Below are 12,776 nucleotides of genomic sequence, written 5' to 3'. Positions count from 1 at the left end.
GCAGACCTGGCCTGAGTAGCTCTGTGCCTCAGTTTCCTCAGTTGTACAATAGTGATCTTAGACACTCAAGTACTGGCTGAGACAGCTAAACCCGGAGTGGGAAATGAGAGAGGCAGTGAGGCATGGCTGGATTCTATCCCTGGCTCTGCCTCTCACCAGCTGGGTGACCTTGGACAAGTCACCTCCCCCTTCTGTGCCTCAGTTTCCCCATGTGTGAAATGGGGATCGTGCTACCCCTCTCCTTGGTGCTGGAAGAGCTTGCAATTACTAGTATTGTCTTGCCAGCACAGTTATGTTTATTGCAGGGGAAGGCGTGGTAAAAGCCCAGGGGTGGGGGAGAGGGTTTGATGAGAATTGGATCTAGGGGGTAAAACCAAGCTAGCCCTGTGTGCTCGAAGATTACAGCCACCGGGAAGTATTAAGCAGAGCGTTGAACCTCTCTGGCTGCTATGGATGCTGAATTAGGTCGCTCGGACCCGCTAAAAGCTGAAGCTTGTGAGCTATTTGTTAATATCAGCTGATGGTTATTTGGTACCACCGAGAACATGGTAGGTGCTGGATAAAGTTCAGATTAACACAGCCCCCCCACCTCCCAGGGAGTTTGATATTTAAAGGGGAATTTACCAGCTGCTTTGCACAGCTCCCTGATGCTGAGATGCTTTTCCAGTGGCTTGTTCTTGCCGGAGAGTCACCCAGGTTTCAGACAAACAGCACAGCTGCAAAAGCTGGGCTAAAGCCATTCCAGAGACCTCGGCCCCAGAATGGGCACGAACCCATGGTGCTGTGAGCTGGCAGCAATCACTCAGGCGCTGTGGGATAGCTGTTCCTGGGGGTGAATAGCATGGTGGTGTGTGGGCACTGAATACCGAAGCATTCAGGGATGCAGTTTGCCTGGTTAGAGGTTTGCTGTGAGCAGTGGGATTAAGGATTGGTCCATCTGGAGTCAGTGGTGGGATAAAGGCTTGGTCCAGCGGAAGATTTGATGGTGGTGGTGGGATAAAGGCTTGGTCCAGCAGAAGATTTGATGGCGGCAGTGGGATAAAAGCTTGGCCCGGTGGAAGGTTTGGTGTCAGTGGTGGGATAAAGGCTTGGCCCAGTGGAAGGTTTGGTGTCAGCAGTGGGATAAAGGCTTGGTCCAACAGAAGATTTGTTGTCGGCGGTAGGATAAAGGCTTGGCCCAGTGGAAGGTTTGGTGCCAGTGGTGGGATAAAGGCTTGGCCCCGTGGAACGTTTGGTGCCAGTGGTGGGATAAAGGCTTGGCCCAGTGGAAGGTTTGGTGTCAGCAGTGGGATAAAGGCTTGGTCCAACAGAAAATTTGTTGTCGGCGGTGGGATAAAGGCTTGGCCCAGTGGAAGGTTTGGTGCCAGTGGTGGGATAAAGGCTTGGCCCCGTGGAACGTTTGGTGCCAGTGGTGGGATAAAGGCTTGGTCCGGTGGAAGGTTTGGTGCCGGTGGTGGGATAAAGGCTTGGTCCAGCAGAAGATTTGATGTCGGCGGTGGGATAAAGGCTTGGCCCAGTGGAAGGTTTGGTGCCGGTGGTGGGATAAAGGCTTGGTCCAGCAGAAGATTTGATGTCGGCGGTGGGATAAAGGCTTGGTCCGGCGGAAGGTTTGGTGTCAGTGGTGGGATAAAGGTTGGGCCCAGCTGGAGGCCTGGTCTCACTGCTTCTCCCCTGGCCTCACCTCAGTTTCACTTGCAGTAGTAGGCGGAGATGGAGTTGTCCCAGTCCCCCAGGAGCCCCTTCTTGATCTCCTGCAGCCGACACACCACCCCACCGTTGAACTTGTGGCTGTAGCCTTCCTTGCCCATCCTGGACCAGATGCTGAGCTCGCACCGTGGCGCTACCACCAGGGAGGAGACCTTGTTGTTCCAACCGAAGGGTATGTAGGGTATGTCGTCGCCGGGCTGAACCTGCAGCACGCTGCCCCCGCAGCACTGGGCGTAGTAGGGGTTGTTGTCGGTGTACAGCTGGGCACAGATCTTGCTCCTGTCGGCGTTCTTCAGGTCCGCCAGCGCCGGGCACTGGGCCCAGGACGAGGCCAGGAGCAGGGGAAAGAGGAGCAGGGTGTGAGCAGCGGCCATCGTCCCGGTGCTGATGGGGGAGCCGCCGCAGCAGTTCTCGTTTATAGACACCCCCCCTTCCGAGGCTGGGGCCCTGCTGGGGGCGGGGCAATAAGGGTGGGAAAAGGGAAAGCTGGTGGCACAGTGGAGCATGATGTGTCCTGCCAAGGAAGCTCCCCCAGCTGAGGCCTCACGCGGGCACCTGGGGGGCAGGGGGTGGCAGCTAACCGGAGTGGGGGCTGCTCCCCCTGGAAAGGTGGAGTCACTCACCGCTGCCCCCCAATGTCCTTTACTGTCCTCCCCCTATTTTATAGCTAGGGAAACTGAGGGGGGAGGTCATCCAGGAGTCCTGACTCCTCAAACTGGTTGTGCTGTAACCATGAGATATCACTGGCAGTAGAACCCAGGAGTCCTGCCGCCGGCCTCCCCTTGCTCTAACCCCTCCCAGAGCAGGGAAGAGAACCCAGGCGTCCTGACTCCCAGTCCGTCCCTCCAGTCAGGACGCCTGGGTTCTGCTCCTGGTTGTGCTGCGCAACCTTGGGCAAGTCATTTCACTCGCTCCGTGCCTCAGTTTCCCTGTTTGTAAGGCAGAGCGGAAATGAGCAACACAATCCCCTGGCTCCAGCACAGGGCTGTTCCAGGGACCCCCCAAGTCACTGCCACTTGCCTTCCCTGCAGCCCTAGGATGCCGGGGTTCCATTTTCACCCCCCAGAGGGAGGGAGAACAGTTCCCCTTCCCCCCACCCCCACCAGTTGGAACGACAAATGACAAGCTCCCCCCATGTCTGTGGCAGTGACAGGTGTGTGCTTTCCCCCGGGCAACCATCCCCCTTGGGTCACGGCCCCGAACCGAGTGGGGAGGATGGAGTCTGAGCCTTTCATCTGCTTCCAGCCAAGCTTGTTTCCAAGGATGTGGCCTTCTCCAGGCAGCTCTGCAGACATCTGCAAGATCGGCTCCCCGCCCGGGGACCCTGGACCCTTTCCAGAGCCAAGTGGACGAAACTTGGGGCCCGATCTCTGCCGGCAGGTGGGCTCCTAAGGACATCGGGGAGTGCCTAGAGGGATCCCTGTGAAGCGCCTAGCTGCTTTCTGTGCCTAAGTCCCTTTGTAAAATCCAGCCTAATGCTCTCTGCTGGGACCTGGTTTTCTCTTGGGAATAGCGGGGACAGAGGAGGGAGGTGGTGTTACTCATTAACTGATTTTTGAAGCCCTTCGGCATGCGAGGAGGAGCAGCCTGGCGATTGGGATGCTGGCCTGGCTCTCTGGGGTCGCTGGTTCCAGGCCTCGCTTTTCCAGCTCTGACTTTGAGCAAGCCCTCGACAGGGGGTACACAGGGCGGCTTAGGGCGACCAGATGTCCCGATTTTATAGGGATAGTCCCAGTATTTGGGGCTTTTTCTTATCTAGGCTCCTATTACCCCCACCCCTGTCCTGATTTTTCACATTTGCTGTCTGGTCACCCCAGGGTGGCTAATCGCTACTAACTGTGAAAATCGACCCCCCTCACAGTAAAATCTCTGGGGGTGTCTGTTCCCTTGGGAGAACAGCCCTGTCTTTGTCTATGGGGGCTGTCAGTCCTGCAAACCCCTGCAAAAGTCCTTCAGGTGGGAGGAGCCTTGCAGGGTGGGGCGGGGCTTAGCCCCTCACCACCACCTGGGACTAACTAGTGGCTTCCCAGGTGATGGGTCTTGAGTAAGAGGCCTAGGAACAGCTCAGGGGACGAGGAGCGAAGGCCACCCAGCCGCCCCACCTCGCTTACATGGAGCTGTTCTGATTTGGAGAAATAAACCCATCCCTGGAGAAAAGCTCCTGAAAAGTCTGGGAGTGCTGCAGACGCGCTGGCCGGTGAGTCAACCCCACCGGTTTACAGGGTGCAGGTTGGGGCTTTGTGGAGAGGCCGAGGCTCCTGGTGGTCTGGGGCCACTTGGGAGATTCCAGCAACTTGAGAGCATGTTAGCAAAGCCCAGTGGGGCTGGAGGCCCTGGGGCGGGGCAGGGCAGGGGCTGCATGGAGAGATCAGGGTGGTGGGTTTTTTACAAGGATGCGCCCAGCCCTCGGTGTGGGAAAACCTTGACCGTGTCCTGCCTGAGCCTGAAATTAGCTGCTGCAATCCCAAGGATGGGGGAGGGGACAGGGGGCCACTCACATGTGGAGTGTGTCATGGGCCCCGCATTGCCTTCGTTGGGCCCTGCTGGCGGGGATTACTGGCTGCTGAGTAGCTTACAGGGAGGCCAATGTGGCTAAGCAGAGCGAGTCTGGAGGAAGTGAGGGAACAGCAGAGCCAGAATCCGTAACCTGAGCAAGCGTAACATTGATAGACCTTGGTTGTCAGGATCGAACCTGGGACCCCTGGAGCTTAGTGTATGAGCTCAAAGCCACATGGCGCTTAGCTAACGCTGTGCAGCAGCCTCACTTGCTCTCTCTCTAAGTGGTCTTGGTGCCGCTAGATGGGACACAACACCATACCCAGGTGTGTGGCTTACACAAGGTGCTTTGCTACCAGCTTCTGTGGGCCTTGTGCCTGGACCCTGGCTTGGGAGGCAGGACACCTGGGTTCTCTTCGTGTCACTGGCCTGCGGCCGGGTCTGACTTTGTGCAAGTCGAGGCACGGAGAGACCCTACACAGTCATGCCTGAGCTCCCACAAGAGGCTGTGGCCCATCCCCTGAATGCCTTGGGAATGGAACCCAGGAGTCCAGGGTCTGCCCCACTGCACCTGCCTTCAAGGACTCACATATCTCTTTGCAGGTGGCTAAGGCTACATTAGCCAAGTGTCCTGGCAGGACGTGTGTATCTTATTCCTTCTCTCCCATCTCAGCAGTGACTGTGCCAGGCGAATCTGGGACTCCAGGAGCTGGGGCTTTAAGGATACCCCTGAACGAGATGAGAGTTGACAAGGCTAGAACTATGGGAAACTGGTCTGCTGTGCTTGCTTGTGTGGAAGGCCATCACTTAGGGTGACCAGACAGCAAATGTGAAAAATCAGGATGAGGGTAGGGGGTAACAGGAGCCTGTATAAGAAAAAGACCCAAAAATCAGGACTGTCCCTATAAAATCGGGACATTTGGTCACCCTGCCATTGCGAGGATATGGTAACGCAGCGGTGCTGTTCTGGATGCCTGGGTTCAGTTCCTGGCTCTCAGCATAACTCTGGGCAAGTCGCTTTCCCTCCCTGGGCCTCAGTTTCCCCACCGTTTCCTGTAACGTGGGGATGATGATAATCCTGCTTTGTCCACTGGACGCTCTTTGTCTCTCTCCCTGGGTCTGCGCATCACTTTGATCTTGGAGCCGCGGGGGGGGGGGGGGGGTGCTACCGTAATACATGTAACACTGGGTCCGTTTCCACAGGTAGTTTTGTTGTCTTCAATGCAGCAGGGGGCTCTGCCATGGGGCTGTCGTTAACTCTCCCTGGGTTCAGAGGGGATGAAAAGGGAAGTGAAAGCGAAACGGCGCCGGAGCCGGGAGGAATTCCCCGGTTGACGAGAGAGAACCTGGGCGCTACGTCAAGTTGAGATTGTACCAGAGTCCCAGGCCTGTGCTTCTCTGGATGGATCCCAGCAGCCAAGGTTGAGCAGTAGATGATTAATGAACCCAGGGCCCTCTTAGGAGTGGAATCTGTGTTTGCTCTTGGCGGCGCCCTGTCCCTGTCCCATGGTGGCTGTAGCCTTGGCTACATTGCCGCGGCCTTGTGCTGTTAAATTCATGGGTTTGAGCCCCGTGGCTGGGCCTTGCTTTAGCGCAGCAAGACCCAGAGGTTGAGGGGTTGATCCGTGGCTGTACAACCATGTCTTATTCAAAGCTGCCCCGTGTCCTTTCCTTCAGCAGCTGCTTTTGGGACGGCGTTCGAAAGCCCCAAGAGTGATGCAAATGGAACTGTTCTCCCAGCCCGGCCCAAGCAGATGACAAGAAATATGTGGGCTTTTTTTATTTTTTAACCAGCCTTTTTATTAACACTGACATAAGGCACAACACAGTGATAGGAAAGGCTCGAGGACCAAGTGAGTGCCTGCCATCATCACTCAAAATGGTACAGTGCAGAGAGCTCAGATTCTCTCCTCTATTCTGAAATCACAAGCTCCCTGCCACTCACATAATAAATAATTATTTAAAAAAAAACCCATTAGTAGTACAGGGTACATGACACATGTCTGAGCAGTTCTCAATCCCCCCACAGCAGAGGGCGGCATTGCATGTGTACACGCAAGTCGGCTCATTGCACCATGTCAGACGGAAGGTCTCTCTTAACAGATGATCTAAGTCATAGACGACGAACCATGAATAAATAAATATCTAATCAAACTCCAGTTTCAATAATTACCCTGCTGATTCCAGAGACTGAAAATAAATTACATAAATAAGACACACATCCTGTAACACTGCTGCAGCCAGGGACGGCAGATTGCACCTTAAAACACGAATGTAGAATTTCTTCTGCTGGAGTGAAATTCACCCCCTGGGTAACCGTGATCTCCTTCTACACAGGGTTGAATTTCTCTCACTAGTGAGCAGAAAGCAGCTGTGTTCTCTTACTAGTGAGCAGAAACCAACGCTGTCTACATGAAACTGTTGAGAGCTATTGGAAATTTCAGAATCACGAGTTTTGAAAATTCAGCAGTTTGGAAATCCAACAATGCTGTCCCCTAGCTTCAGAGTGAGTTTGCAAATCAGGGATAAAAAAGCCACGAAACTGGCCATGCTTCGACCAGCGCTGATCGCGAGTCCCTTTCGAAAATGTTAGGCCTTAATTTCTTAAAGGAGAGGAAATTAGCCAGGCTAGTAAATCTCTGAGGAGGCTGGCAGGCTCCGTTAACTCACAGATGCAATCTGAGGGGTTGACTTTGACCTGAGAAGGTGAGGCGGGAGAAAGCTACATCGTGTGACTGTTTTCCAGCCTGTCATGAGCCAGGATCTTCTCCTGGTATGTAACAAATACAATACTTAAAAATATATAAGGTCCCACCCAGCCTTTCTCCCTCCTCGCCCATTTCAGTTCTGTAGGTGTCTGGTCATGAGGCAGCAGAGCAGCTAGGCAACGACAGGGTTTCAGTGGCAGGACTTGTTGAACTTGTGGGCAACATTCTGCAGCTCGTTCAGTAGGTGGAAGAGGTTGAAGATCACGCCTCCCTCCAGGCATCTGGCAGACCCCTAGGACCAGAGAAATAGCAAGTGGGTGTTACAGCCTGTCACAGCCGCAGATTCAGAGCCTGGCACGGAGCACTGGGGGGCTGCGTGGCAGCGCCAGGGGATAGAACTTGGGTCACTTGGGCTAAAGGAGAATTGCTGTCAGCACTAGAAGGGATAGGACACAAGGTTGTGACTCGAGCCGGCATGTACAGATGTGCACAGAGTTCGCTACTATTCCAACAGCGTCTTTCCTTCTCAGCGGCTCAGGGTGCCCTCCCCATCTCATCTTAACTGGCCCCAATGCCCTAGGGTGCAACTGAACAGGGATTTATCTGTAGTGGCTTTAGGGTAGCACCTAAGAGCCTCAGTCATGGAGCAGGACCCTCCTGTGCCAGGTACTATATATTTGTATTGCTATTAGGTGGATTACGGTAGCACCTAGGCACCCCTGTCATGGAGCAGGACCCTCCTGTACCAGGTACTATATATTTGTATTGCTATTAGGTGGATTACGGTAGCACCTAGGCACCCCTGTCATGGAGCAGGACCCTCCTGTACCAGGTACTATATATTTGTATTGCTATTAGGTGGATTACGGTAGCACCTAGGCATCCCGGCCATGGAGCAGGACCCCCCCCCTTTCCCCGTGCCAGGTGCTGTACATTTGTATTGCTATTAGGTGCATTATGGTAGCACCTAGGCACCCCGGCCATGGAGCAGGACCCTCCTGTGCCAGGTACTATACATTTGTACTGCTATTAGGTGGATTATGGTAGCATCTAGGCACCCTGGCCATGGAGCAGGGCCCTCCTGTGCTAGGCGCTGTGCAAACTCAGACCCATGGGGCAAAGGGCCGTGGCGGCATCCCACATCCTCACCTCACTTTTTCCAGCGTGGGGCTCCCGGAGCCATTTGGCGAGGATCGGCTGCTGCACAGCAGCGTCGCCATCCAGGCCCTTCAGCTGGATCTGAAAGACGGTGCAGAAGGCGTTACAAACAGCCCCCTCTCTGGCGTGCCGAGGGCAGGCAGCAGCTGTGCTCGGCCTGCCGCTCTCTGGGTGGCACCAGCCTCATCTTCATGGAAACTTCTCCCACCCAGGGACTCCCCGGGCTCTGGCTGGGCTTTTGCGCCTCCGGAAAAGCCAAACCACCGGCTTTCAATTCCTTCCCGGCTGGCTCGCGGCATGCTGGATTTCACTGGAAAAGAAGCGTCTGGGCCGGGATGCAGCAGGTTGTGGGGTCGAAACTGAGTGACAGCCCAGCTTGGAGGTTATTACACGGACAACGCAGAGACGCGTTGGGATATGTTTTAGCCACATCCATGTGATATAAAGCCACTGCCACTTGCATGAGTATATTAGAAGGGAGCAGTAGTTGTGAGTTGCTTTGTGTGTGTGTGTGTGTGTGTGTGTGTGTGTGTGTGTGTGTGTGTGTGTGTGAATATAATCCAGATACTCACTGCACTGAAAGAAGCTGCCTTCAGCTCACCTTAAACTGATCAAAAGAAATATGTTTTCACGTGATGGGCAATTGGCCTGTGGAACTCATTGCCACAGGAAGTTGGCAAGCTCAGTGTAACAGGGTGGCCTTCCCTTTTAAGAGCCTGGGGCTTGCCCACCTGGTCTATGATCAGCCCCAGCTGGGAAGGGCAGATGTTTTCTGGAAAAGCTCATGGGGGTGGGGAAACTGAGGCAGCAGCTAGCCTGCGGACAGACTGGGTAAGGTGGTGATGTGCCTGGCAGGAATTTAGCAAGCTTTAGGAAGGGATGTTTCTACGGTGCATAAGAAACAATGGTGTTATAAGAGCTAATGAAAATTTTAAGATTTTTGGCAGGGAAACTGAGGCTTCTGCTTCCAGGTTTAAACTCATCTCTGGGTATTAGTGATCAGGATGCTGGCTGCTGTCAGAGAGGGGATACTGAGTTAGACCATCCTCAGCGCTGATCCATCTTGGAGACTCATATGTTTGTTACAAACCGGATTCTGTGCTCCGTTTGCTGTGATTGAGAGTGGAACCTAGCCCCGAGTTCAGGAAGCCATGAAACCCTCTGCGGAAATGCAGCAGCCTCTGAGGTGGGGAGCGAGGCGAACAAGCCAAAACTTGCTATATCCCATCCAACTGCAGGGACATGTGGGGAGAGAGAGGGCAACTAGGCTGAGACGGCTGTGTTAAAATCTCTGAACCAACGCAGCGGGCCTGCATCTCAGTGCCATGTGAGGGGTCCCTGTATACACAGTTCCTGTGTCCCACCCCAGAGGTGGCTGCATCTCAGTGCCGGGCAAGAGATCCCTGTATAAACAGCTGCCATGTCCCACCCCAGAGGTGGCTGCATCCCCGTGGTGGTCATCAGTGCTGGTACTCACACAGCTCCTCAGGTCCTCCTGGATACTCGCCAGGATCTCCAGGGGCCTGGACGCGTTCCTGACCAGCTCGGGCTCGGTGAGGTTCTGAATGACCCTGATGGTCAGATCCACTTTCTTCTCCAGCACCAGCAAGTTTTGACATTCCTGGAGGGCACAGCAGAGGGATGTCTGTGTGAGACCAGAGGGGGGCAGCAGGGGACCCTCAGGGCTGGGGTCAGAGGGCAGGTCCTGGGGATTGCCCAGGCATGGGAGGGGAAGAGGGATGGAGGGGGTGGGGGAGAGGGAAGGGTGGTATGGGGCAGAAATCGGGAGAGGGAATGGGGTTGAGCATGAGTCTCTGCCGTGGGGTCTCTCACCGACAGCTCGTCCAGCTTGCGGCGGAAGATCGCAGCGGAACAGTCCGTGGCAGGGTCCTGGAGCATCTCCTCCTGTGGGGAAAGGCAACGCGGGCGGTTAGTCGTTCCTTGGGCCACACCGCGAAACGTCTTCCATTCAGGCATCAGAGCAACGCAGGGTCGCACTTTACCCTAGAACGACTCCATTCTCGGCAGCCACCCATGAGATGCAGCTGTCTCTGGGGTGGGACGGGGGACTGGGATCCCTCCCCCAGTGCTGAGATGCAGCCACCTCTGTGGTGGGACGTGGCAGCTGTTTATACCATGATCCCTCACCTGATTCTGTGATGCAGCCACCTCTGTGGTGGGACATGGCGGCTGTTTATACCACGATCCCTTACCCAGTGCTCAGATGCAGCCACCTCTAGGTAGTGGTGTGGGGATGTTTATGCAGGGATCTGTCACCTGGTGCTGAGATGCAGCCACCTCTGGGGCAGAACAGTGGCTGGGCAGCCACACAGCAGTGCTCACATCAGCCTTTAGGACAGGAAGTGGCAATCACTTCCTCCTGTATCCCACTGAAACTGCCAGGGGCTGCATGAAATTCACAGTTTGGCTCCAGTACTGAGGTTACCCCTACCCCTTGTGCTAACTCCTCAGATCCTGAGGGATCGGGACAGCGGTTTTACATCTCGCCCAAGAGGTGCCTCTACTCACGTATTTATCCCTGAAGTCCTTAAAGGCTTGGTTATATGGAGGGTAAATTAATTTGTATTGGGAAAGTTGGCAATTCTTTACTGGAGTCCCTTTGGCAAAAGCTTCCACCAACACCAGCAGGAGAGCTGAGACTAGCAGCATCCGGCTCATAGCGACTGCGCCTGGGGAAAAAAAAATCTCCTAAGTACAGTCTTTTCTCCACATAATATTAGGGCAGAGAGAAATTTTTCAGTCAAAACTTTTTGGGGTGGGGGGAACCTGGTGACTCCAAAATGTTTTTGCCAATTTGTGTCAGTTTGGTCAAATCGATTTGGTCAAAAGAAATGAAAAGTTTTGAGGGTATTTTTGGTTTGGCCTGACTTTGATTTTCAAAAATCCTTCAGTTTCATTTCGAGAGCAATCAAAAAGAGTCACAATTGAAATGAAGCCTTATGTTTGACTCTAAATTAAAAAAAAATTTTTTTTTTAGACTTTTCAATAGGCTCCAAATTTTGAAAATTTTCCTTTTCAGTTCAACCTGAAACTATTTTTTTCTTATTTTTAATTTTTTCCCCCCAACAAACCAACCCCCCCCCACCATTGTTCACACAAGGGAGCCCCTCTGTTAATCATGCTTGGACCCATCAACTGCAGACTTTGGACCAGAACCGCCAGTCCGGATTGCTTTCACTTGAGCTATCTGCAGTCCTTCTGTGTCTGACTTTCCCATAGTGTCTGAGCAGCACCCGCACTGATCCTCACGACACACATGTGAGGTAGGGAAGTGCTGTTATCCCCTTTTATAGATGGGGAAACTGAGGCACAGAGAGGCACTGTGACTCTTCCAGGGTCACACTGGAAGGGGGTGGCAGAGCAGGGAATTGCATTCCAGAGTATGCCTTAATCAGTGTCACACCCTTTTTCTGTACACGGCCCGCTAAGCTGAGTCTGCAGGACCCAGGCTTCTGGACTTGGGGATTTGAAGCCCACGCTGGCGTGTCCACACTGCATGGTAAACCTGGACTCGCAGTTGCTGGACCCGGGTCTGGCAGCCGCAGTAATGCATCCACTCTGCACTGCATGGACCTTCTGAGCCGGGGCTGCAGTCTGAGCTGCGTCCACACTGAAGAAGGCCAGGGCTGGGACCTGAGTCCCAGCAGAAATGAGTTTTGACCCACCCTCCTACCCAAGGGCCTGGAGCCTGCGTGTTTGCTGACCTGAGTCAGACAGGTTTGTGTGTGGATGGGAGGCGGGCGTGGGCTCCAACACGTGTCAGAGCTTGAGCTTTGCGAGCAGTGTAGATGTGCCCTGATGGAGTGACATCATTAGCAACAGGTCGTTGTCCTCTAGCAGAACTAGCCACGAGAACAGGCAAGAGGTTCTTCTCCAGGGTTAATTTCGCCCCTGGGCAGAGCAGGAGAGCCAGACTTATGAAGCAAGAGCTGCTGGCCAGATTTTTCCACTGACTCTGCACTGTCACCTGGGGCCAGCTTTTCTAACGAGCTCAGCCCCAGCTCCTCCGAGGGCTTTACGCACCCGACGCCCAAGGGCCTCAGCACCTGGCCTGAGACTCAAGTGGTGCCTAGGCCCGGGGGGGCTGAACTGCGGTGGGGGAAGGGGTGTACCTATCCCACACCGGGCCAGAGGGGGTTAACCCCATGCTGTGGGCCGAGGAAGCCACGCACCCCCTTGCCCCTGCTGGGCATACTCCCATTGGGACCAGCGTATCAGAGGAAACAGCCCAGCTCTGGCATGGCAGCCAGTGAACCCAGATGTGGATTCTGGGTTGGAACCTCAACAGCCCCCCAGCCGATGCCGAGGGACCCCCATGTTGGAAGAAAGGGGAGGAAGTGACCCGGGGAAGGGGATGAGCAGTAAGGGCCCTGGGTCAAGACCCGGTGGACAAGGGTGGGCCCGGGTCCCCCTGCCCCGTCCAACCTGCCGTGGACACTGCTGATGGGCAGGGAGGTGAATTGGGCTGCCAAAGGCCATTGCATAGGCTTTGGCTATTAGGCTATATTGTCTTGAACTCTGGGACAGCCCTAGTGATTCTGGCCATTGGGCTGTACCACCCTGGGAAGGACGGCTACTTAGACTTTGGCCACTAGGCCTTACTGTTCCAAAGCCCAAGTCAGTGTTAGTGACTCACTCTATGAGGGCAGACTGCCCTAAGGGGCTGACGGGGTGAAGCTACCCTGC

At 54.5% G+C, this 12,776-nt stretch overlaps 2 protein-coding genes across 2 annotated transcripts; both read right to left on the bottom strand.

Annotated features, from left to right (window-relative positions):
- Positions 1-1,277: 1,277 nt before the first annotated feature.
- Positions 1,278-2,081, bottom strand: SYCN (syncollin). The gene has a single exon (XM_050928693.1). The coding sequence runs from the start codon at positions 2,079-2,081 to the stop codon at positions 1,689-1,691; it is 393 nt and encodes a 130-aa protein (XP_050784650.1). The 3' UTR covers positions 1,278-1,688.
- Positions 2,082-7,101: 5,020 nt separating this feature from the next.
- On the bottom strand, positions 7,102-10,748 carry IFNL1 (interferon lambda 1). Its single transcript, XM_050928255.1, has 5 exons — positions 10,680-10,748; positions 9,903-9,974; positions 9,547-9,690; positions 8,061-8,150; positions 7,102-7,203 (listed from the first exon to the last, which is right to left on the bottom strand). The coding sequence occupies exons 1-5, from the start codon at positions 10,746-10,748 to the stop codon at positions 7,102-7,104; spliced, it is 477 nt and encodes a 158-aa protein (XP_050784212.1).
- Between the last annotated feature and the right edge of the window lie 2,028 nt (positions 10,749-12,776).

Source organism: Gopherus flavomarginatus, chromosome 18 (assembly GCF_025201925.1).
Source record: "Gopherus flavomarginatus isolate rGopFla2 chromosome 18, rGopFla2.mat.asm, whole genome shotgun sequence".
In the NCBI taxonomy this organism is placed as follows: Eukaryota; Metazoa; Chordata; order Testudines; family Testudinidae; genus Gopherus; species Gopherus flavomarginatus.
The sequence above is the reverse complement of the archived record's forward strand: the minus strand, read 5'-3'. Positions and strand labels throughout refer to the sequence as shown.